The 26708-nt window shown below is 39.7% G+C and overlaps 3 protein-coding genes across 6 annotated transcripts; all 3 read left to right on the top strand.

Moving 5' to 3' along the window:
* The first annotated feature begins 473 nt into the window (after positions 1-473).
* Positions 474-5778, top strand: si:dkey-83h2.2. 2 transcript variants are annotated; one of them, XR_015508953.1, is made up of 3 exons: positions 474-986; positions 1450-3361; positions 3417-5778. XR_015508953.1 is itself a non-coding variant. In XM_087283647.1 (2 exons), the coding sequence occupies exons 1-2, from the start codon at positions 595-597 to the stop codon at positions 2048-2050; spliced, it is 993 nt and encodes a 330-aa protein (XP_087139773.1). In that variant the 5' UTR covers positions 474-594; the 3' UTR covers positions 2051-5306. The 2 variants fall into 2 exon arrangements, 1 of the variants encoding a protein (XP_087139773.1); XM_087283647.1 differs by having other exon boundaries at positions 1450-5306.
* Positions 5779-7311: 1533 nt separating this feature from the next.
* LOC141378005 (P2Y purinoceptor 14-like) lies at positions 7312-14636 on the top strand. Its single transcript, XM_087283658.1, has 3 exons — positions 7312-7370; positions 12715-13073; positions 13568-14636. Exons 2-3 carry the CDS (start codon positions 12715-12717, stop codon positions 14154-14156), a joined length of 948 nt encoding a protein of 315 aa, XP_087139784.1. The 5' UTR covers positions 7312-7370; the 3' UTR covers positions 14157-14636.
* Positions 14637-14911: 275 nt separating this feature from the next.
* On the top strand, positions 14912-24572 carry LOC141378004 (P2Y purinoceptor 14). Of its 3 annotated transcripts, XM_087283657.1 has the most exons (5): positions 14912-15092; positions 17741-17867; positions 19252-19314; positions 19906-20312; positions 22043-24572. In XM_087283657.1, exons 4-5 carry the CDS (start codon positions 19906-19908, stop codon positions 22641-22643), a joined length of 1008 nt encoding a protein of 335 aa, XP_087139783.1. In that variant the 5' UTR covers positions 14912-15092; positions 17741-17867; positions 19252-19314; the 3' UTR covers positions 22644-24572. The 3 variants fall into 3 exon arrangements, 1 of the variants encoding a protein (XP_087139783.1); XR_015508956.1 differs by lacking the exons at positions 14912-15092; positions 17741-17867 and having other exon boundaries at positions 22043-22702; positions 22857-24572; XR_015508955.1 differs by lacking the exons at positions 14912-15092; positions 17741-17867 and having other exon boundaries at positions 22043-22711; positions 22857-24572.
* The last annotated feature ends 2136 nt before the right edge of the window (positions 24573-26708 follow it).

Raw genomic sequence — 26708 nt, 5'->3', positions numbered from 1 at the left:
ACTAAACATAACAAATGAATAACTGCACAATGGCGATTAAAAAAGGTAATACGGCAAACAACGCTCCCATTTCTGTGTCCATGTTGTTGTTTACAGTACTGTCTTCCGGTAGCGTTAAAGCCATGTGTTATGGTCATGTGATAGAGGCTTGACGAATAAGGGAAGGATACGCAATGACACAAAAGCCCCAATCAGGTAGCGAATCTCAGCAGCCCGCCTCCGTTTTCAGATGTCTTTCAAATGTCTAAACGGCCTCTCCAGCATTTCCAAAACGCTCCGTTTTCGGCGCTCGAAAACTCCGGCGTACTGTGGACGGATGGTGTAACCGTAGTAAAACTTATGCGTTTACAAACTAAAACATTTTAGTGTAAGGCCTCAGATGCCTGGTCTCTAGCAATCAGAGGGCAGTCTCAGACATCATTCAGTTTCCTCACACCAATAACCAGAGTGTAGTCCCTGCCTGAAACACTCTTTACCATTTCAGGTTTGTCTGACATGAAAGAAAAATCTACATTTTGTAAGTGAGCTTTGGTTGAGTTTACTGTTTAAGTGTTTAAATAAGTTTTTTTTTTTGTTGTTGTTATTTTTATGTAGATGGGGTTTCAAGTGTCTGCAGCTACCACAACCACAAGTTATACCCTTAACCCAAACATGACGAACACAACAGAAGCTCTTTGTGAAGTCCCAGCAAATGAAGTTTTCATATTTGCATACTCGCTTGTGTTTCTCGTCAGTCTGGTTCTGAACTGCTTTCCATTGGCCGTGCATTTCTGCTCAGATCAGCGTGTCCAGTCCAGCATCACAGTCTACATGAATAACCTCATTGCAGCTGACTTCTTCCTTTGCCTTTCCTTACTTTTGCGGATTGCATCCTATGCCGACTCTACAATAATGATGTTTAATATTTACTGCAGCTTTGGAGCAACAGCCTTTTACATCAACATGTATGCAAGCATTCTCTTCATGGAATTCATAGCAATAAACAGGTATGCACCTCATTCTTGTCATTACTTAATTTCTTTGCAAGACAAGAGTATATATATATATATATATATATATATATATATATATATATATATATATATATATATATATATATATATACTCTTAAAAGTGACTATTACTTACTTTATGATACAAAGTTCCTACTGCAAAATAGTCATTTGTCAAACGGCAATTTTAGCAATTAATCAAATTGGCTCAAAATTATCTGGCAGCTGAAGTTGAGCTCCATTTACTTGCAAGTGTGAAAAGATGGCAAATACTTTATTCCTGTAGACTCCTATGGAGATGAATTCCTAAAGAGATGCTTTTGAAAAGAACTGGTTTCTGAAAAATTCATCTTTAAATACAATATATGTTTATTTATTTGTATTAATAGTAAGCCACATATGGATCAGGGTTCTGTTCCTGAAACTGAATTTAAATGGAATTACATGTCGTTTCTAGGTACCTGAAGATTGTCCGGCCATTGGAGACTCATACTCTGCAGACAGTTCGTACTGCCCGCTACATTTCTGGAGCTATTTGGTTCGTCTTGTTAGCTATATCATCTATTTATGTGATCCTCTATCTCAGCACCTCCTGGTCTAAAACAAAGCCTGAGGTGTTTATCTGTGATTTCCAGGACAGTTCCCAGATCAGTGCGGCATACACCTCTGTCCATTCTGCAAGCTTTGTCATTTTCATTTTTATTCTGGTCTCTCTGATTTTTTTATACTGGAAGACTCTTCAAAAGCTCAGGGAAGTTCAGTTGTCTACACAGGCTGAATTCAACAGGCAAAAATTCAGAAAATCTAAGCAAAACATGCTAGTGCTAGTGGTCATTTTCTGCGTGTGCTTTGTGCCCTATCACCTAGTAAGACTACCCTACATATTCATCAGACACTTACTGAATGACTGTACATCAATTCAAGCATTGCACATCCTAAAAGAGGTGACAGCCCTGCTTGCAGCACTGAATGTCTCATTGGATCCACTTATTTACTTTTTCTTTTGCAAGGCATTTAGAGACAAGGTTAACTTAATTAGTTGTCAAAACTGTCCATAAATAAGGGACATATTATTTAGGTATGTGTCTGTAATGTTGAGAGGAGATTGTTTTCGGACGAGTTCCCAAGCATTACCACTTCTTTGTCTCTGTTACGATCGCACTTCATTACAGGATTGAATAAATGAGTGTTGACTATGGCTTGACATTGACACCCACTTACCCGCCAAATGTGGGTAGATTTTAGCTGTGGTAAGTTAGGCAGCCATACTGGACTTGGGCCAAATATTCTGAGCATGAAGCCTTCATCTTAGACAACACGCCAACCAAGCTTATTCTTTAACCTCTTCATATAAGTGGGAACTCGTTAACTGCACTGTTCAAACTGAATGATCTACACTGCCTGATAGAGATATAAAGTGGGTTTCACAACTAACAAGTATTTCTGGATTAAATCACATTCTTCCACCCCATATCTTTAAATATGAACATTTACTTTGCCACAGTATTCTATAGGTTTCAGTGCATTATTGCAGCTCTTTAAGACACTTCCATGTAAATTTATGCTCATTTCATTTTATACTTGACCAACTTGAATAAAGGCTTATTTATAGTCTATTTCAAGGGCTGTTCTCTTATGTTGTGTCACACCAGACGCGGAACACGCGTCAATCGCGAGTGATTTACATGTTGACATCCTGCGGCGCGATCCGCGCAGAGCGAATAACGCGAATGGCGTGGTGCGAATAGCACGATACGAGCTAGGTGAATTGAGCGTTTTGCGCGTTTGACGCACTTAACGAGCGTTTCGCGCAAATCTCTCGAGTTCGAAAATCTGAACTTCAGCGGGCATTCCCGCCGCATAAACCAATCAGAAGCTTGCTCTTGTGGGGGCGTGATTGTGACGTAGAACCTGTTGATGGTGTCCTGGGGGAAATCCTCCAGGCGACACCGACAACAAGTCATCAAACTGGGCTTGGCTCAGTCAGAAGCACCATTGAAAGCCTCCGTGATCTAGGTTCAGTTTCTGGAGGAGTTTATGAGCTCACAGAGCTGGATGCACCTTTGAAAGCATGTAGTGGACTCAGACACGGTCCTAAACGTATCGACGCTGTTTTTCAGCTGTCATAAAGTACATAAACACTCTTATTTTCTTCATAAAATCCCTGTTAGCCTTTTTAGCAATGAAGCTACAGTCACCGGGCAGACAGAAGCCCTGCCCAACACACAAATCCGCGTCTGTTCTGAAGTGAATTTGACGCGCGAATGAAGCGGATTTAATGCGTGAATGAAGCGGGGTTTGATGCGCGTCCCGCGTCTGGTGTGAACACAGCATTTTACCGACAGATAAATAAGATTTACCAGGGAGGAGCAAAATATGAAGCGATATCATTTAAGTGAAGTTTATGTATAAACAAATTTCAAGAGGATCACGTGCTTATGATTGCTAGCAGCTGACCCGCATTATCTAATTCACTACGACCAATCAGATGACTCCTAAACTACCATAAATACCCTGGGGTTCATTCCATTGCTATCTTCGTTTTGAAGAGTCCCCCCTTCCTCCCCTACTCCTCCTTCTTAGACGGGTGACACGGTGGCCCAGTGCGTAGCACTGTCGCCTCACAGCAAGAATGTCTCTGGTTCCTGGCTTTACCAAAACTAGCAGACATTTCTGTGTGGAGTTTGCACTTCTCCCCGTGCTCACGTGGGTTTCCCCCGGGTTCCCCGGTTTCCTCCCACCGCCTAAAAACATGCAATTAAATCAATTGAACAATCCAAATTGTCAACATAGACACGCTTCTAGTTAGTAATTAATTTTAAGAGCATTCACTTGCTACAGCAGGGGAGTTCTCGAGATCTACCTGCGCTCAAACTCCCTTCCCGCCTTGCAACGGGAGGGAGCCCTGGGCTCGAGGATCTCATGAGCTCAGGGCTCTCTCCCGGCACAGCATGCCAAACAAGCTTTTATAATTAATCATCAGCTAAGTGTGAACTCTTGAAATATTTTTATTATTGGACATTTGCATGGATTTGTTACACTTGTGGTGCTCCTTAATTTTAAAGTTAGCAACTGTGAGACCAGTGCTAACCACTGAGCCACCTTGATACCCCTTAAAGCAGGGGTGGTTCCTGGAGGGCCACATGCACACATATCTGTAGGTATCAAACAAGAATAAAGCACTCAACTAGTTTGATCAGGTATGTTTAATTAGAGTTGGAACTAAAGTGTGCAGAGCGGCGGCTCTCAAGAAACTTTGTTTGACACCTGTGCCTTAAAGGGATAGTTTACCCAAAGAGGAAAAAATGTACCAACCTTTATGTGATTCGAAACAAATGCTCAGTGGTTAGTCGCCTCCCAGCCAGATGGTCTGTGGTTCGAGTTTGGCTGGGCCAGGAGGTAGTTCTCTGTGGATGTTCTTGTGGTTACAATGGTTTCCTCCAGGTGCTTCAGTTTACACCACGGTTCAAAGACCTGTGTTAGAGGTGAATTGGAATATATTGGCTGTAGTTCATGAATATGTGTGTAAATGAGTTTGTGGGTGTTGCCCAAAGCTGGGTTGCAGAGTAATTGGTGTTTTTTTCTTCTGTGGTGACCCCTGATAATTCAGGGACTATGCCAAAGGATAGTGATTGAGCGAGTAAGTGTTCAACAGAATAAATAATCTCACGCAGTTTTTTTGGAGAACTAACCTCTTAAGAACTGTACAAGTACATCATCCACACACAAAAATCTCTAACATGTCCATTTTCCCTCTTCAGAAGCTATTGTTACATGAATTTATTAATTTGGAGGTTTACATAAGGGTGACAGAGACATTCTTACAATCACTGGAAGCTGAAATAAAGATAAAGCTCAATTCTTCTAAACATGTCTTGTCATTGTACTGTATAATATTAGATGACAATGTTGCCCCCTGGTGGTTAGAGGACCCTACACATTTTATTTACTCAGTATACAATGATCAGCTTTGATGTTCCCACAGTTTAATGCCCTAAGCAACCTAGCGAGACAAAGTTCTTTTCATCATATGCAAACTGCATCTAACCTTTGTCAACAGATGTAGAGGAAATAGTCCTGAAACTATCAGGGAATGGGCTTCTGTTCTTGTATGGACATTTGTAGTTTTGTAAATATATTTACAAAATTTGTAGTTTTGTAAATATATTCAGTTTTTATTTATCTGTACTTTAGATAATAATAAAAAAAAATCATTGTCTACTTCATGTTTCTACTGTGTTGGCAGTAAACTTTGTTAAATGAGTTCTGTCTTGATTAGACAAAACAAATAAAATGATTATACCAACATTGTGTATTTGTTATTTTCAATTTCTTTGTCATTCTAGAAGTAATTAAAATGTTGATATTCTGAAAATGAGAAATATGTTTCTGGGGATCAGCCAGGTTGGGAAGGAAATCTTTTTATGTTGATAGCAGGTGAACACAAAGTAAAACTTCTCCACAGGTGGAACCAGAATAAAGCCATATGGTACCAGGATAGAAAAAAAAAATCCCATACAGACCTCCAGATGTCCCTGCTCCTGAAAAATGCATTTGCAGTGGGCAAGTCTGGAAAAAAATTCTAAGCAGAAACTAGGTGGACGGTGAGCTGAGATCAACCCAAGAGCAATTGTATTAACTAGTCAGAAGTAAACAATACAAAGCATGGCAAAAATAAACTTGAAAGATATGACATTTATAAAACTTTGTGTAGAAACCGTTAGGTTAGGCAATGACAGAGTACTCAAGTTCAGATACAAAAAGATGGTCTGGACATAGAAAGATGAAATAAAATAGAAAGATGAAATAAAAAAAAACATTTTAAGAGTTCACGCTTAGCTGATGATTGATTGTAAAGCTTGTTTGGCACGCTGTCCTGCGAGAGAGCCCTGAGCTTATGAGATCCTCGAGCCCTGGACTCCCTCACGTTAGCAGGGCGAGAGGGGAGTTTGAGCTCAGGCAATCTCGATGAACTCCCCTGAGTTATTTCTGGCTAATGACAGATACATGGATGGCTAAGTAGAGATGTATGGCTTGCTAATAGCTTGCCTATGGTATTAGTTTGGTACGTTCAATTTCGTTGGTTGCGTGTTTTTTGGACTGTGGGAGTAAACCGGAGAACGTTAGAAACAGACTCCTGCAGGAATCAGAGATGGGGTGGGCAGGCTTCTGTATTCGGGCAGTATATGTAGAGTAAGGGGTTGCCTAGGGTTGGGGGTGGAGGGGTGGGGTTTTGGATAACTTTGATAAGGGGGGTGGTTTGGGAAATGAATGAGAAATGAAGTCTGAGGTGGACCTGTGGATCAACTTATAAGGAAAATTTGAAGTCCCCTGTGGTAGCTTCTGATTGAATTGGCTTGTATGTTTTTGAGACGTATAGGTGAGAAATGAATGAGGGGATGGAAAGGAGGGAAAAATCTGTTTTGTAAAGGGAGTGACAGGGTTTGAATGAACAACATGCAGTAAGATATGACTGAAGGGTTCTGGGGGCAACTGCTTGTAAAATGAGGGATATGGAGGTATCATGGAGGTGATATTGAAGGTGGTTCATGGCAATATCATTTCTAAATAGTGAGGGACAGGTGTTGGATGAGGGTCCACCTCTGGAGCCAATCGCCAAAACCTCTAGGAGAACTTGGTTTCTTGTAGAGGTATAGAAAGGGAGAGGTATCATGGCGAGATCATTATGCGGCGTGAGGAGGGGCATGGCTGTGGAGAGGGTAAATGGGGGGCATGCTGTAGAAACTGGTGTGGGAAGGGTGGCATTATGAGCCCGGTCTGTGCTGAAGTGTGCAGGGGAAGTGAAAAAAGGACAAAGGAGCGTTAAGCGGGTTCTCCCTTTCTCCTTTCTCACCATACGAACACGGGGATTACATGCAAACTCCACACAGAAATGCCAACTGACCCAGCCAAGACTCAAACCAGCAACCTTTGGACAAAAAACAGTAAAAATAAAATCTACCTGTGTCTGCCAGTTTAATGTTAAATGACTGTATGCTGATAAAGGATAATGGTTACAAGAGCACACAACCTGTAGATAAATGCACATGTAATTCAATGTTTTCTTGTTTTATTTGTTGTAGTCTCCCTTTGCTTATTAGAAGTAATTTCCAAGAAACAAATCTATCAATTATAAATAAAATAAACACTGCTGTTAAAGTGTATTAATACTCAGTATATAACCTATACAAAACGTCCTCAAAATAGAAACCATTTATATGCATAACTTAAAGCCAGTCGTTTGAATAATACCTTACATCCAAATTAGCACAGCTGAAATTCAAATATTACACAATGCATTCGCTATTGCATTAGTCTGTTTTGTCTTTGTGTGAGGACACGAAAGCTCAACAAACAGCTGAATCGAAAGGCTTTAAAGTAAGTGAAATTTGATAAACCAGCTTACTGCAGCATTTAGATGCTGATATGCGATTGTCAGATTTTGTGAAACTAAGTTGTGTCACGAAGAGAAGGAAATTTGTAACGTTTTTTTTTTATTGAAAAACTGGCACATTGTACATGTAAATAAAGACCAAAATATTAAATGTCTTGGATATATATATATATATATATATATATATATATATATATATATATATATATGTATATATATATATATATATATATATATATATATATATATATATATATATATATATATATATATATGTGTGTGTGTAAATATATAAACTTAGTAAGTTAGTAAATGATGGTCAAATTTGCTGGCATGTGATCAGCCGAGGACAAAAAAGAAGGAAGACGAGACACAACGGACACAATATTTTACACATCATATTATTAGCCCCCCTGTTTATTTTCCCCCAATTTCTGTTTAATGGAGAGAAGATTTTTTTCAGCACATTTCTAAATATAATAGTTTTATTAACATATTTCTAATAACTGATTTATTTTATCTTTCCCATGAGGACAGTAAATAATACTTGACTAGATATTTTTCAAGACACTTCTATACAGCTTAGAGTGACATTTAAAGGCTTAACTTGGTTAATTAGGTTAACTAGGCAGGTTAGGGTAATTAGGCAAGTTATTGTATAATGATGGTTTGATCTGTAGACTATTGAAAAATATATAGGTTAAAGAGGCTAATAATTTTGACCAAAAATAATTTTGAAAAAATTTAAAACTGCTTTTTTTTCTAGCCGTAAAAAAACAAATAAGACTTTCTCCAGAAGAAAAAATATTATCAGATATACTGTGAAAATTTCCTTGCTCTGTTAAACATCATTTGGAAAATATATATAAAAAAAAAAAACTTTAAAAGGGGAGCTAATAATTCTGACTTCAACTGTATGTGCAGGTGGAGGAGAAGATTGGTTCCTCTTTCAAGTCTTCTATCGGGTTTGAGTCGTTCATTATCATATGCAGCCAATCATATGCAGGCAGAGCCAGAATATTTTTACTTCTGGAGTCCTCAGTTTTAAATCATCTCTTTACATGCTGTCACATGATGAACTAACAAATCAAAAATTGAACTAATCATGGGTCTTTCTGGCTCGGACTATGTGCATTGGTTAAGCTTTTATGGTACTGTAAGTGTCACATGAACGAACGACTCAAATTTGAATTTGACTTGTCTGATACAGTGAGTTAATCATAGACAAAAGACCCAGGTAAACAATTAGTGATTAGTTTATCATTCCTACAGCATTCTAGTTATGACTTGTTTGTAGTGTGATCAACGTTTTGGGCTAGTTGTTGATGACATTGGAAGCAACTTGTAACATTTAATGTTGTTTTGGCAAATTTTTACAAAATAACTCAAAAAAAAGATTTGTTCTTCTTGATGAACGAGACTCAAAGTAAAATGGTCCAAACTTCCCATCACTACTGAAAAAGCACCTCAGATGCCTGGTCTCTAAGGCTACGTTCACACTGCAGGTAAATGTGGCACGAATCTGATTTTTTACCCCTCATGTGACTCAGTGTGATGTCAGTGTGAACAGCCCAAACCGCATGTAATCTGATCTTTTCAGGTCAGATCTGTGCCACTTTCATATGTGGTCTTAAATCAGACACAGATCTGATGTTCTGCAATGCGAGCACAGTGTGAATGGTTATGTCGGATTTCATGTGACTTTTAGGTAATCTTTGAATGACATGCGTCATCATTCTGTGCTGCAGACATCATCTACCCCTCATCAGCACAGTAGAATGGCACACAGGGTGATTACTGTATACCACAGAGTTGGTTGTTCATGTTGAAAAAGAATTTGAAGGCATAACTGGTGCTTGGTTACTAATCTGGTTAACGATTAAGGCACGGGTTGATTGCGAAGCCGAAAAGCATCATCGCTGTTGCGGATGGGAGATCTGAATGCAAATGCAAACTTTCTCTCCGAGAGAAAAAAGGGCAGGTGCTCGAGCACCCAACCCCCCCCTTCTGCATGTGTCTGCTGTTTATAACGAAGTAAAATTAAATTTTACTTCGCCGCAAACGAAGATAAACCAACTCCGCCTTCACAGTTCAGTCTGCGGCTGCTCATAAACTCTTGATGAGTTCACTACACCGCCGGTGGTCAGAGCGCCACGTGCCGCGGTTGTCATAAATCACAAATGATCAGTGTTTTTTTTTCCTTTTTGGTAACACTTTAGAATAACTATCTGTTATAACTAGTTAATAGTCCATTAATAAACTGTTAGTAAATGAGTTATAAATGACTTGTTAAACAAAAGTTAGAAGTTTGTTAATTATTTATAACTGTGCCTTATAGATAGCCAATAAATAACTTACAAGCTGTTAGTTAACAAGTTATAAATGACTTGTTAACTGTATTTTAATGATTTATAACTATACCTAATAAATCAGTAATAGATCATAAACAAACTGTTAGTAAATTACTTACTAAAGACTTGTTAAGTATCAGTTAATAATTTGTATACGTTATTGGGACGTTATTCTAGTTGCAGTTATTCTTCATTTATTAACTGTTAGTAAATGAGGAATAGTTGCAACTTTAGAATAACGTCCCAATAACACACCAAAGCCAATAACTAACACTTAACTAATATATTAACTCAAACTCAGATCAGTTGTTCATAGTTTCTTTACCATCTAATAACACCAGTGAAACTTTGTACAACTTTGTAGAGAAAAAAAAGTGCCCAAACCTCATTGGTTTGTATTCTGTATATTTGTATACTGCTGTTCTGCCATGTTATGACTCACAATGTTTAACATTTCATCTGTGGAGTTTCTTTGGTAAAATACAGCACACAAAAGCTTATGAGTGGAACAAGGTTAAGGTACAAAAAAGTTATACTTTAAATATCACATCAAATTTCTGTAGCTTGAACTTGTTCCATCCATTTGCTGTTCCACAAAGTTTCACCGGTATATGTAGGTTAACAAACTATGAACAACTGATCTGTAAAGTGTGAGTTAATATATAAGCTAAGTGTTAGGTATTAGCTTATGTATGTTATTGGGACGTTATTCGAAAGTTGCAACTATTCCTGATTTACTAACAGTTAATAAATGAAGAATAGCTGCAACTTTAGAATAACGTACCAATAACGTATATAAAGTATTAACTGATACTTAACAAGTCTTTAGTAAGTAATTTACTAACAGCTTGTTCATGATCTTTTACTAATTTATTAGTTAAATTTATAAATCATTAAAATACAGTTAACAAGTCATTTATAACTTGTTAACTAACAGATTATAAGTTATCTGTTGGCTATCTATAAGGAACAGTTATAGATAATTAACAAACTATTAACTTTCATTTAACAAGTCATTTATAACCCATTAACTAACAGTTTATTAATGGACTATTAACTAGTTATAACGGATAGTTATTCTAAAGTGTTACCTTTTTTTTTCACAGGAGACTTATTTTAGATCTCAAATGCCGAAATACACATTAGTAATAGCAGAACAATCATTTACAAATCATGAAATACACCACGGTTGTCTGTGAAAAGGGTAATTATCATATAAGCATGATCTGACAACGTGCTTACTTCATACAGTATCACGTGTGCATAATTAGACATTTTGTGCTCTTCATAATGCACTTTTGCGCATGCGGGTCAGTTTAGGACCATGATCTGTTCACACAGCAAATGTGATATTGGCCACATTTATAAGAGCAGTGTGAACAGCCACGCAAAATAATCAGATCTGAGAAAAAATCAGATTTGAGCACTAAGCCTTGCAGTGTGAATGTAGCCTTAAAGGGCGTACTCACACTATGTACAGTTGCCTAGAACCTGGCCAAAGCACGCTTGTCCCCTCTCCTATCTACTCTCGACGGCACGAACTCACATTACATTCGGGCCTGGGCGCGCTTACATCACCGATGATGCGCTGTTCAGTAAGCGCTCTCGCTCAGCTTAGTGGAGATTTCTTTAGTTATATTGTTTTAGTGGTTTGGGATGCGGTGACACGCAGTCAAATATTTCACCGAACAGTTCAGCCACTTTTGACGGTCATAAACAATCATGAAGTCCTCGTGCTACAGGAATTAGGAGGTTTGCTGAAGGTGCAGCTGTCGTGCAGTGAGGTGTCTGCGTCTTTAATAATCTACGACAGTATGTGCTCATTGAACAGTAAGAATGATTAACAAATCTATGAAACAGTCCCTTAAAAGTCACGTCTCGCTTTCAGTTTCGGCCTCAGGCGCGTTTTGCACTCACACTACAAGCGTACCGTGCCAAATCCTAAGTGAACCGCGCTCTGGCACACCTCTTCCAACCGTGCCAGGGCCGGCAAAGTGAACCGGAGCACTCACACTTCTCAAACGATCCGGGAAACGGGCCTGGGCACGGTTCGGATAGCATGGTGTGAGTAGGCCCTAACATCCAGAGTCCAGTCTCAGACACCATTACTAGTGGTCTGCATTCCTACAGCTTCCAGTTACAACTTCCAGCAGCATGTCCATAATGGCCCTCAGAAAGAACAGAGAGGTTGTTGATGAGTGACAGAGCAGGATATTTATGTGTTCTGCCACCCCTTTAGAACCCTGTGCTGTCCTTAAGGGACGTTCAACTAAAAATTTGTTAATTCATTCTCTTTTCGACTTAGTCCCTTTATTAATCCAGGGTCGCCACAGCGGAATGAACCGCCAACTTATCCCGCACGTTTTTACGCAGCAGATGCCCTTCCAGCCACAACCCATCTCTGGGAAACATCCACATACATTCACACTCATACACTATGGAAAATTTTAGCTTACCCGATTCACCTGTACCGCATGTCTTTGGACTGTGGGGGAAAGCGGAGCACCCGGAGGAAACCCCTTGCGAACACAGGGAGAACATGCAAACTCCACACATAAACACCAACTGACCCAGTCGAAGCTCGAACCAGCGACCTTTTTGCTGGGAGGCGACTCAACTAAAAATAAGAAATACAATTTTTGTACACTACATGATGGCTTGTATCCCTCTCTTTGAATATAGCAGATATGACAATTTTAATGTAAAAATGAAATGTCAATTTACTGGGAACCGTTGGGAAGTGAGAAAAACTATTCTAAACATACAGCAGGTGAACATAGATTATATAAACAGTGGGAAAAAGTTAGGTGAGTGAAATAAAAAAATCAGTCCTCCGCAGAATTCTACTTCACACCAATAACTTGGGTTTGATCCCTGCCTTAGACGCCCATTAACGTTTGATATTTTTTCTTCCTTTTTTTTTTTCTTATTTAACCTGGTAAAAAACTAAATGTATTTTTTTTCTCTTTTTATCTAGATGGAGTCTGTAGCCACTAAGTCAAACACCACGAAAACAACAGAAGCTCTTTGTGAAATTCCAGCTGAAGTTTTCATATTTCCATACTCACTTGTGTTTCTCGTCAGTCTGGTGTTGAACTGCATCACAATGTGGGTGTATTTCTGCACCAATCAGCGAGTCCAGTCCAGCATCACAGTCTACATGAAGAACCTGGTTGCAGCTGACTTCCTCCTTTGCCTTTGTTTACCTTTTCGTATCGCGTTTTATGCTAACCCTACAGGCATAATGTCCATTATTTATCGCAGCATTGGTTTAACTGCCTTTTTTATCAACATGTATGCAAGCATTTTCTTCATGGACTTAATAGCAATGAACAGGTTTGCACATTATTCTTAATTTTTTTAGCATGATAAATATATGCATTTCCCCAAGAAAATAATATTTTTTATGATGTAATGTGTTTTTTTTTTTTTTTTACTTAAAGAGTTTCCCCAATCCTGTCGTCAATTGCTCACCCTTCACTTGTTCCAAACCTGTTTGAAAAAAGCATATACTGACAAATGTTTGTAACAACTGACTACCATAGTACTTGTTTTTCCTACTATGGATGCCAATAGTTATCGGTTTTTAACATTTTCCAGAATATGTCATTTCTTAAACTTAAACTGTGAGTAAATAGTGAGCACATATTTACTTTTGGGTGAACTATACCTTTAATTCGGTTTTCCTATGGGTCTGCACTGTGGAGATACGTCTCAAAAACACTTAAATAAATAAATAATGATTAAATAAATAAATGAATACATATATGGATGGTTCAGGTTTCCGCTACTGAAACGCAATGTAAAATCTATTTTTACATGCTTTACAGGTACCTGAAGATTACCCGGCCATTGGAGACTCATACTCTGCAAACAGTTCGCACTGCCCGCTACATTTCTATAGCAGTTTGGTTGTTCATGTTAACCATGTCTTCTGTTTATATTACCACATATTTCCTGGCCAGCTGGGGTATAGTGTGGGGTAAATTTCCCTTTAATTATGAGCTCCTCAGAGTGTTCTACATACTTATTAACTGTGTGGCCTTTGGGTTCTTCATTTTTATCTTGGTGTCTCTGATTTTTTTTAACTGGAAGACTATTCAAAAGCTCAGAGAAGTTCAGTTGTCTACACAGACTGACTTCAATAGGCAAAAATTCAGAAAATCTAAGCAAAACATGCTAGTGCTAGTGGTCATTTTCTGTGTGTGCTTTGTGCCCTATCACCTAGTAATACTACCCAGCATATTCATCAAACCTTTACTGAATGACTCTACATCAATTCAAGCATTGTGCATCCTGGAAGAGGTGACCTTCCTGCTTGTAGCACTGAGTGTCTCATTGGATCCACTTATTTACTTTTTCTTTAGCAAGGTATTTAGAGAGCAGATTAACTTGATGAGTTGCCAAAACTGTATATAAACGTGGGACACATTATTAAGGTATTCATCTGTAATGTTTTTAAATCATGTAGTAAGTATTAAGTTTAAAATGTGTTCTAATGCATTAGCACCAGTCTAAAATCCTGTACAGCCTTTTTTCATTATCAACACATGTGTTATATAAAGACCCACATACTAATTGTTTGCATTTTAAATATGGAAAAATATGTTCTTCTGTCCTGGCTAGTGTCTACAACATGAACTCATTGGAAATTAATTGCATACTTTTTTGGTCGCCTTATTTGTTCCTTTCCTTTATTGATGACTATGTGGTTGAGTTTTTTCCTACTTATTGCCACCTTGTGCTATGTATAAATGTTTTAATTAAAGGGATACCCTAGAAAATGTTATTTACTCGCTATTTTCTCACCCCTGTGTGGTTCCAACCCTTTATGAATGTCTTTCTTTTGTTAAACAGAAGATATTTTGAAGAAAGCTAAAAACCTGTAAGCATCTACATCCAAATACAAAAACCAAATACTATAGAAGTCAATGGTTAATTGTTATGTATTTGTGTTATTTGTGCTCTGTTGCTCTGTGTTTTTTTCCCTCTCTCTCTCTCTCTCTCTCTCTCTCTCGCTCTGTTCTTCCGTATCTGCTTTCATTATTCTCAGGTTACGTTCATTGGTCCATTCAGCTGTCAGTCATTTCCTCCCCGGTTACGTCATTCTTTTGTCACATCCAATAAGCAAAGACCACCCGTCATAAAAGCGCACGTCAGACCACTGGCTAGCCCTCTCTTGACTTCTGTTTCGCTGCTTTTTTCCCCACTTCTTTGTGTTACTGCATTGCGTTTAGAAATAACCCCGTCTAACTGTATATTTTGTTGTTGCCCGTTACCGTTATCCGTCCGTCATTCGTATATCATTCCATTTCTCAGTTTACGTTGTTTACGAGGCTTGGACGAAGTGGACAGGTAAGAAGGTCACACGACATACATTTCTCAACACATAGGACTACTCTGCTGTTTAGTACACTAGGTTAGGGGCGAGCGCCACTCCTTGTACTTTTTGGATAGATAGATAGAGTAGATAGGAAGACTCTTTGCGTGTTAATTATAATGTTTTCACATAGTTAGCTAGATGCTTCTGGGGAGTTAGATTTAGTTTGGGTTTTGTTCTTTTCATTTTTCTTTAGCGCCGCCCGCGTCCCTTCTGCCAGCTCTCTTGTTTTTTTCCGTCTTTATTTGTCTCAGTGTTGTATATATTATAAACAGTATATTTTTGCCTTGCTTACTTTTTCTTTATTTTGGATTCATTCGTTGTTTTTGTTAACTTTTGGGAATTGTAAATAAAAGCACATTTTTTTGTATTACTTTGGTTTAGAGGTCTGCGCGGGGCTAAATTTTGAAACCCGCTCCCACCCGCACCTGCCAGGTTTTAGCCCGAACCCAACCGCTCCCGCTTACATTCAGCATTTGTTGTCCCGCTGCCCGTCCCGCCCCGTTTTCTACCCGTCGTGCCCGATCCCGCTAACGAGCGGGAAGGGGAACAAAACTGAAAACCACCCAGCTATACAGAGTCCAGACAGCCTATAACAAGCTGTCTGTATAAACACACACACACACATAAGCACCAAGCACACACACACAGACAAAGCTCTCTCTCTCTCTCTCTCTCATTCACGCGCTATAACACACACACACATAAGCACCAAGCACACACACAGGCAAAGCGCTATCTCTCATTCACGCGCGCACACACAAACCTCTCATTCGCGCGTGCGCACACACACACACAGCAACAAACAAGCTAAACACAGCATCGCGCTATTTCATTTACACACATATATATGCATGCTCACTCGGGAGTCGGGAGCAATATTGATAGACGGCCCGCTCCCGTCTCAAATTAAACCCGTTATCGACCGCTCCCGCGCCTTATTCGGAAATTTATTCCCGCGCCGCAGAAATCTGGTCGGGTCCCCTTTTTCTTCCATAAAGCATACATTATGAATATCCATTAAAACAAGACTTCCAGCAGTTCATAGTTGCATCCAATATCTTGTTTGTCACGGAGGCATGCATAAAATGTTCCGTGAATGAAAGTGAAAGTGCCAAACTACAGTTACAGTCGACAAATGAAAAATGAAACACCCTATTACATAAAACTCCGGAGGAAATGTGGATAGCCAACACAATCTCACGGCAATTCGTAACTTTTTGATTTTGTGGCTAATTCGTATGAATGCGTACAATCTTATTCATACAATTTAGTACGACTTGCTCATCCCCCAATGACGGTTGGGTTTAGGGGTGGGGTTGGGTGCCACCCCTCCTTTTTAAAATCGTACAATTTCATTCATCTGAACTCGTACGAATTTGTGCGAATAAGCCACTAAATAAATACGTTTTCTCGTGAGATCAGGCTGGGATAGCGTGGTGACACAATGACGTTAATCGAATTATGTGCATTAACATGTAAAACGGGATCATGTAAGCAACTGTAACTGTAAACAACTTAGTCTTATTGTTCTCTTAAATTGATTAAAGCAAATAATTCGATTACTAATGTCTATGTAAAAGTAGTCAGTGAGAAGTGAGTGGTCTTATTACTTTTAAGATAAAGAAAATTTAGGGATCCATATGGTTTGTGCTATACATTCATAATGTGGTAATGCAAATACAACATTGGCTAAATAAAATGAGAAAAAAACACAATAAAAATAAATTAGTGCTTGGTTTTTATGTTCCCTTATCATTTCCGTCAACTGTTTTGCATGTAAATTACATCCTCTGATGATCTCATGCTGTTGTGGTTTTGTTGCAAGTCGGCATCTATTTTTGTATTTACCGTCTGTCCAACACATATTTCCTTTCTCTCACACGCACAAGATAAAGTGATCTCTGAGTTCTCTTTCACTCTATTCTCTGTTAAAGCAAGATGTCAAGATATAGTTGCTTTTAAAGAATAGATTTATTTGCATGCGCTCTGTGTCAACAACATGTATAAAAATGTCTTTAAAAAAAAAATTATATACATACACCTGCATGTAGCATGTTAGAAAGCTGGGTAAAGCAAATAGTGTGTCATTTTTGAGTGTATGCCTATGAGAAAAGGTCCCAGACAGATATAAAGGAGCTATAAAATAGCTATTTATAAGGCTATAAAATCAAGCAGGTCATTAATTTAGAAAACATTCATTTATTTTCTTTCGGCTTAGTCCCTTTATTTATCAGGGGGCACCACAGTGGAATGAACCACCAACTTATCCAGCATGTTTTTACACAGCGGATACCCACAGGGGTCACCAATCCTGGTCCTGGAGGGCCAGTGTCCCTGCAGGGTTTAGCTCCATCTTGCCTCAACACACCTGCCTGGATGTATACCTAGTAAGACCTTGATTAGCTTGTTCAGGTGTGTTTGATTAGGGTTGGAGCTAAAATCTGCAGGACACCGGCCCTCCCGGAACAAGTTTGGTGACCACTACCCTACCAGCTTTAACCCAGTACTGGGATAGAGTTAGAAAACCTCAAAGAAAAGAAAATCTTTAAAAGTAACCACATTAAAATTCAGTCACTGAGCATGAAAGAAAAGTTTTGAGTTGCTTGTTTGTCTCTTTTAGATTAAGAAAATAGGAAGGAAAAGTTTATGGAAGCAATTAGAATCATCATACATTACAAATAGTGAGTGAGCGACGTATCTGATTTGGCGGTCGAGTGCGCAAGAGACGTACCTGAAGAGCGGTGGGGGTGAGTTGAGCACGACATACCTGAAGAGCTAGGAGGGATACAGTGGAGAGAGGGGTGTGCAACGAATTTAACTACCGGGCAGGAGACGCGGAATTTCTGGGAGATTATCCAACCCAAGCTCATTCTGGAAACGTAGCCCCGCGGACGTTTCTGGAGACCGTGATTTACGTGGCCGGAGGTACGTATGGGCCGCGTTTAGATTTTTTCGAGCGAACGCTGCGGGGCGGTGTGGCGCCGCTCCGCCCCTCCTCTTCGCGCTCGCCGGCCGACGGCTTGCCTCCGAGTGGTGGGCTTTCCCGATGCAACCAGTTTGACCGCTTAGCTCACAGCGTTGCGTCGGCGGTGGGGAGGCCCCGGAGAAGCCATCCGTGGGGACGACGACCGGGATCGAGTCCGGGGAACGGCGGTTCCGGAAATCAGGTAAAACGAAAAATGAAATCCGAAAAATAAGGGCGAGAACGCGGCGGGATCCGAAAACGCGGTCAAAATTGAAGACGAGGGCTTTTACTTATTTTTTTTTTTTCCTGGACGGCTTTTGGGAACCGTCGCTCGGGTTTAGGGAAGGAGGAGGAGATAGAGGAGGGAGGCCAAGTCGGCAGATCCGGCGGCTTTACGGGCGCGAACGGCGCGCGCTTCTGAGAGGCGCCCGAGACGCGAAAAAGCGCGCACAGCGGCCTCTCGCGGATCCGCGAAAACAAAAAACGCTCGAATACGTACCCCCAGGGACGTAAATCCCGGTCCGCAGAAACGTCCGCGGGGCTACGTTTCCACAATGAGCCCGGGTTGAGATTATCATTCATTTGTGGGCATCCAGGAGTCTCTATGCATTTGCAGGATACTCCCGCTACTTCCGGGAGTCTGCATAGGCCAAATAGTTTCTATTTCATGTATATTTAATGATAATATCACAAAGTCACATTACACTGACTAACATAATAATCACAATTTGAAAAATCAGTCAATTTACTAGTATTCTGTTTTAAAAAATCATTCTGGTAATGTAGGTTTTGACACATGGCTGCTAGTTAAAGCTGCTTGTTGCTATTCATGAGCAGGTACTTTGCTGGTACTCACATGTTGGGCTGTGTTTTTACTCATTTCTTATTGTGATGTTACTGTGTTATTACATTTGTATGTCCTATAACATAGATTTGTTTGGTATCTTATTATTTTGAAATTGTGTAATTTTAATCATATTTAATATCCATACTGTTTTCTGAATATTATATATACATACTTTTAATGCTATTGATGTGGACAAAGATCACACCTCACATCTTTTTTTTTCGCCACTTCAATATCACCCCTCCCCCATCAACCAAACAAGGCTGTTATTTTTTTTAGGTTTCCTCTGTGTCTCTTTTTTTTTTTTGCAACAATCTAGAGACAGAAGGACTAATATCTACACCTACGTTCAGTGGACAGCTTTCCTACTGGTGGATTTCATGTAAGTTTAATGTAATTAGCCAAGCAATTTTAATGCTTATAATACTTATAATGTTTACTTTATGCAAGTTTATAGGGTTAAAACAAAATATATAGTGTAATATATTGGCATATAACCATTGTCTTAAGTTATGTATGTATATATTATGTGCTAATATATTATATTTGCCTCAGGCCATATAGTTTCTATTTGATGTATGTTGTAAGTCAATGCTAAAATCAAAATCGCATCACACTGAATAACATAACAACTTGAATAATCAGCCAATTTACTAGTAATCTTTTGATAGAAACAAAAATTATTGTAAGGTTTTCACAGATGTCTGCTAGTTTAAGCTGGTTCTTGCTTTTCATTTGCTGGTCAGGTCCAGCTTAGAGTCAGCAAAGAAAAAAGATTCAACCAGCAGCCCATTGTCAAATTATGCTGTTCATGTCAACATGGTAAAATAAGCTAATAAAAAGTGAAAATTTGTGCCAGGAAGTGACGCAAACAACAAATTGTGATATCGCACCTTATACAGTAGCCTATGTACAATATCCGTTATCTGTATGAATCATAATAGGTCTAATATGTCTCGCTTGCTTTATCTAGATGGAGTTGGAGGCTACAATGCATGCCACCATTTTCCCAACTGATCAAATTAAAACAAACATGACCATGGGAAACATTTCCTGTGAAGCGATGTACATAGATGTCTCAACCCATCCTGCTTTCATCTTTAGCTACTCACTTGTGTTTCTCGTCAGTCTGGTGTTGAACTGCATCACAATGCGGGTGTATTTCTGCAGCAATCAGCGTGTCCAGTCCAGCATCACAGTCTACATGAAGAACCTGGCAGCGGCTGACTTTTTCCTTTGCCTTTGCTTACCCTTGCGCATTGCTAACAATGCTTACTATTCCATGACAATACGTAACATTTACTGCAGCTTTGGAGCAACAGCCTTTTATATAAACATGTATGCAAGCATTCTCTTCATGGACTTTATTGCTGCAAACAGGTATGAATCTCATTTATATAAGTTTCATTATATGTGATATCCTTGTTAGTGGACCCATGCCCGTAGCCAGGGGGGGTTCGGGTGGTTCGAACGAACCACCCCCCACGGCTAAAAGGTCCAGATTTTGTCCTTTAAATTATTTTATGTAATTTAATAATATGTAATATATAATTAATATAATATATTAATATTCAATATATATTGTAATAAAGTGTATTTTAAAATAACTCTGGCCAGTATTTCGAATCCTCAATGTGACGCGATAACATGACATAACCCACTGAGTGGTAACATTTGAATCTTTGATGCGACATCCATACTGAGCTTTGGGTCGAAAAGAGCAAGAAGGCAGAGAAGGCAGGCATTATCGAAAAATATTAGACATATGTTCAAAAAGACCAACCCGGGCTCATTGTGGAAACGTAGCCCCGCGGACGTTTCTGCGGACCGCGATTTACGTCCCGGGAGGTACGTATTTGAGCGTTTTTTGTTTTCGCAGATCCGCGAGAGGCCGCCTGTAATTATCACATGGTTTCAGGTCCTAATTAATTGGTTCAGGTGTGTTTGATATGGGTAGCAACTGAAATCTGCAGGAAGGTGGCTCTCTAGGAACAGGGTTGGCCACCCCTGCTATAGGGTACCAATCTTGGAAAACTTGAATTTCTTCTGCACAGTGTGGCAAATCAACACAGAAAAAGATCACATGCCTTTAATTTGCACTAATTGGCACCACCTGCGATTAATCAGACACCAATACTCATTCATTCATTTTCTTGTCAGCTTAGTCCACAGGTGTCAAACTCAGTTCCAAAAGGGCCGCAGCTCTGCACAGTTTAGTTCCAACCCTAATTAAACACACCTGATCAAACTAATTGAGTCCTTCAGGCTTGTTTGAAACCTACAGGTAAGTGTGTTGGAGCAGGGTTGGAACTAAACTGTGCAGGGCTTCGGCCCTCCAGGAATTGAGTTTAACACCCCTGACTTAGTCCCTTTATCAATCCGGGGTCGCCACAGCGGAATAAACCGCCAACTTATCCAGCACATTTTTACGCAGCGGATGCCCTTCCAGCCGCGACCCGTCTCTGGGAAACACCAATACTCAAAACTACAATAATTTTTTTATAGTTATTTTTTAGGGGGGCTTTACCTTTATTGGACAGGACAGTATAGAGAATTGACAGGAAAGCATGGGGGGCAGAGAGAGGGTAAGGATCGGCATAGGACCACAAGGTGGGAATTAAACTCGGGTCGCCATGAGTTGGCGCCAACACTAGTACTCAAATTTTATTACGATTAAGACAATACTCTGATTAAGAATCTACCATGTAAAAAAAGACATTTGATGACCTTTATCCAACCAAAGTCATAGTCGTAGTAATCACAAATGGAATTAAGACGTGGAGTATTCCTATTTTACTCATATTATTGAGTCCAGTACAGACATGTAAACCATCATGTAGGACTTTTCGCTGCATAATGCGACATGATATTTCACACACACATGGCTGTTAGATACTGTATTCTCTGCATTTACCGATTCAGTACAGGACCACAGGTGCACACATACCCAAGGGCTCAAGTGTACACAACACAGTGAGATCATTACACCCGCCATCACGTTAATTATATTATCATCTTATTTAGATTAAGATAAATTAGAATACTAATGTCCAAGTAGACATAGTTACTGTGTTAGATCTCATTTTAACTGCCTCGTTTTGTCAACTCAGGTACCTGAAGATTGTGCGACCATTGGAGACTCACACTCTGCAGACGGTTCGTACTGCCCGCCACATTTCTCTAGCAACTTGGCTCTCCCTGCTAGCCTTGTGTAGCATCTACTTGGTCCTCTTTCTTCAGACTTCCTGGAGTTACAATCAGCAAGACATTAGCTGCGAGTCCATGCACAGTCCGCAGCTCAGTGTTTTCTACAAAGTCATCCACTGTGTGTCCATTGTAACCTTCATGTTCGTGCTAATATCGATGATTGTTCTGTATTGGAAGACTCTACAAAAGATTCAACAGGCTCAGTTGTCCGCACAGACCATCTCCAGCACTCAAACATTTAACAAGTCAAAGCGCAATATGCTAATATTAATGGTAGTTTTCTGTGTGTGCTTTGTGCCTTATCATCTGGTGAGACTGCCTTACACGTTCAGCAGTGAATGTTCAACAGTTCACGCATTTAACATCTTGAAAGAGGTGACAATTCTGCTTGGAGTGCTGAATGTTTGTTTCGATCCTCTAATCTACTTCCTCTTCTGCAAGGCCTTTAGAGCTCAGCTTAGAAAAGGGAACGATTTGCACAGGTCCAGTGAAGAGCAAACATGAAACGTCTGAAGATGCAATGTAATATACTGATATAATTGTAATTTAAACATTGATTTAAGGCAGGGGTCGCCAAACTTGTTCCTGGAGGGCCGGTGTCAGATTTTACCTCCAACTCTAATCAAACACACCTGAACAAGCTAATCAAGGTCTTACTAGGTATGCTTAAAACATCCAGGCAGGTGTGTTGAGGCAAGTTGGAGCTAAACCCTGCAGGGACACCGGCCCTCCAGGAGTGAGATTGGTGACCCCTGATTTAAGGAATGCTTCAATTTTCAAAAGTTTGCAAAAAATGAAACGTGTTTGGGTTTAAGAGTTATTTGAATGACGTTCACTCTCATGAGACTGTACTATCAGAGTTTTGTGTTGTACTTACACACGGAGCACAAAGCAACACTTCCAATGTTGATATCATGGCAAGCACTTGGGAATTCATGCCTGAACTAGCAACTTTGTCACCATATTTAGCAACTTGTCAAAACCCCCAGCGACAAATTAAAAAAAAAAGTTTTGGTGTTACTGGAGATTTTAGGAGACACTGATTTGTTCCTAGAGTACCTTACCTACATCTCAGTGACCTGCTGGCAGTGCAATCCTTGTTCCGCCGTATCTCCCACCTGCAGCCTTGAGAGAAGATAATTCGTATGCATACCAATGGCGAATGTTTTAGCACCGCAAGCGTGAGGTATTTCCCTGGTATTCAAACCAATTTGCTTCTCCTTTGTGTTAAATGTAACAATTTAAATGGACCTTTTATTATTTTCTTGCTGTTGTTCACAATCAATTTTAGTGACACCAGTTTCTGAACTTGTCTGACATTATTAGGTTTGAAAGATTCACAGCACATTTATTCTGTGGGGATCCCTTGGAATTCACTGGTCAGCCAAGAGACAAAGTCCCTTCAGCATGTCCTGGGTCTACCCTGAGGCCTTCTCCCAATGGGACATGCCTAGAACATGTCCCTAGGTAGGCGTCCAGGAGGCATCCAAAACAGATGCCTGAGCAACCTCAGCTGGCAACTCCAATCTACTCCTGGGTGACAGAACTCCTCACCCTATCTATAAGAGTGTGCCCTGCCACCCTGTGAACTCATTTTGGCCACTTGTATCTAAAATCTTGTCCTTTCGGTCATGACCCAAATCTCATGACCATTGGTGAGAGCAGGAACGTAGATTGATCAGTAAATCGAGAGCTATGCCTTTAGGCTCAGCTCCTTCTTAACAACAGCAGACTGGTACATCGACCACATTGATGCTACTTCACCAATCTACCTGTCAATCTCATGGTCTATCCTACCCTTACTCCTGAACAAAACCCCAAGATACTTGAACTCATCCACCTGGGGTAAGGACTTTCCTCCATTTACTGCACATATACATGGATGTAATGAATTCAAACAGCAATACATTTAATTTAATCGACATGCATATATAAAGAGTAGTGCAAATATAAGACATTCTACCAGAAATGTACGTTTTTACTTATTAAAATGTGACAGCCTTACCTTAAAGCTTGTCTTCCTCCTAAAAATCATACAAAAACAAACCATAAAATCTTACAAATCAATGATAGAACACATCCATGATCAGTCAGCTTCTTCCCCATCAAATGTCACTTCCTCTGAGTCATAGCCTTAAAGGTGTATTGCACACATTTTAATGCATATGTGACAGAACTGACAGAAATATGGGGACAATTGTTTTGTTTGTATTAATTATTTGTGCAATTTATTTTTAATTTCTTGTTTTTTAATCAATTGATGTGAACGATGAACTAATAATTGCTATTTCTAAAGTTTTTTTTTAATAACAGTGTTTAGCATAGCAAAACTATTTAAGCTGTAGGTTCAACTGGGCCGAGGTCTAGGACTATGACAGGGTTAGTAAATCTGTAAAGTGTTTTCAATAAAGACAAAAAAATCTGAAAACCAAATGATTGATATATTCCTTTATAGAACAACTCACAGAAATCAACCATCAGTCCCTTTTAGAAATTTTCGGGATGAAAAACTTCTCATTCACTGTATTTATTTCAGGGACAGATAATGTATCCCACATAGCAAAATTTCTCTGGCCCAGCTCTGGCCCACACAATCAGGTTTTGCTTGGCCCACATGCCACAGTGAATTACGGTACATGACTGGAGCAAATCTGGCTTCCAGACAAGGGCCAAACACTGACCATATCTGGGCCAAGTCTCAGCCAAGTTAATAACTCATAACTGGGCCTGAACTGGGCCAGATAGGTTGGTGTGTCACAATTGCAATGAAATTGATAAACCCATGGAGTGATGCGCTTTAGGCACACTATGGGCACGCTTTTTCTCAAAGTGACCTGATTGGTAGAATTTTTTTTCTTTACTCAAAAATGATTTTAGTGTATTTTAAATGTGGGTCAAGACTGGCCAAACTCACATGGCCCACTTATCAAATTTTTAAATCTGGGCCAAAAACTACATTTTTCATCTGGCCCAAATCTTGTGTGCCGCCTTAAAGACGGTGCCACCTCTGCCAAACCCGGGCCATGTTTGGCCCACATGCTGTATGCCAGTACCGGATGAATGCCTGCTGTGCCAGCTTTATGCCAAATCTGGGCCAGAATTCTTTGCTACTAGGGATGTTTCTTGTGAAATGTCCTATAAATACCTCCTAAATAGCCATAGGCTATTAAACAAGAAATGTATGATGTCATCTAGTGACATTTAATGACTTTCTGAGCAGAGCTTACTGCCTTTTCATTGAAAATTTGAAAAATCTGAAAAGTGGCTTTTAGGATTGATAGTGGGACATTTCTGCACTCTACCAGTTTACCATCATTTGTATTGCAACATAGTCTAGTGTTGTGCTAGAGCTTACTTGTCATCCCCAATGGGAAAAAAAACATCTTATACCAGCCTAAGCTGGTTTTAGAGGGGTTTTGGCCACTTCCAGGCTGGTTTCCAACCATTTCCATCCTGGTCTTAGCTGGTCAGGCTGGAAAATGACCAGCTAAAATCAGCTTGACCAGCCTGGTTTAAGATGGAAATAGCTGGTTTTGGCTGGGCTCCCAGCCTGGCTAAGCTGGTCAAGCTGGTCATCTCTCAGCCTGACCAGCTAAGACCAGGCTGGAAATCAGCCTGGAAGTTAACCAGCTAAATCCAGCCAACCAGCTTAGGCGGCTTTAAATTGTTTTTTCAACAGGGATTTACTTTGTTTGTTTTTGTTTTGTTTTGTTTTTCATTCTTTTGTTTTTTGTTGTCTTTCTTTTTTAAAACAAAGCTTGGTATAGTGTGTATCTATGTTTATGGTGGTTTGTTGACCTGTTTTGAGAAGTGGGGAGGGTGGGTTAGGAGATGTGGTGACAGATATTGAAGAGCGGGGAAGGGGAGTTGGTTGGTGGTGACCAGTATTGAGGGAAGGGAAGGGCGGTGTTGGGGTTGAAGTGGTGACTTTGCGTAGTCAGCATATAGGGCTGATTGGTAATGTTAAGAATGGTGTGGTTTTAAGAATATAGTGGCTAAAACTGTCAAATTGACATCAACAGAGACAGACCGCCATTTCAGATGTAGAAGCAAATGATCAGACCTTTATTGAAGATTATCAAAAACAAACTTAAAAACAATGGATTCACATGCATGGATTAATTGTTCACCCCAGGGGTGTCCAAACTCAGTTCTGAAGGGCCGGTGCCCTACATACTTTAGTTCCAATCCCAATTAAACACACCTGACCAGCTAATCAAGCTCTTTCTAGGTACACTAGAAACTTCCAGGCAGGTTTGGTGGAGGAAGTTGGAGCTAAACTATGCAGGACACCGGCACTCCAGGAGCGAGTTTAGACACCCCTGACCTAAAGAATAACAATGTTATAGACAATTTTAACAGAATAAATATTGTAAATTTAGATTTCACCCGGACTTTAAAGATTTAAATGCTTCTTTTTGGATATTACGTCATTCAATTCGACTATGCTAATGACTTAACGGAAAGCTTATGACCTACTTACTACGGTTTGTTTTAAGAACATGTTAACAAATTTAGTTACAAACTAGCTACTAGTTACAAAGCCCTTAGTATGGACTTTACCTTCCA

Source organism: Danio rerio, chromosome 15, assembly GCF_052040795.2.
Source record: "Danio rerio strain M-AB ecotype USA chromosome 15, GRCz13ab, whole genome shotgun sequence".
NCBI classification, from domain to species: domain Eukaryota; kingdom Metazoa; phylum Chordata; class Actinopteri; order Cypriniformes; family Danionidae; genus Danio; species Danio rerio.
This window is presented reverse-complemented; position numbering and strand designations above follow the sequence as displayed.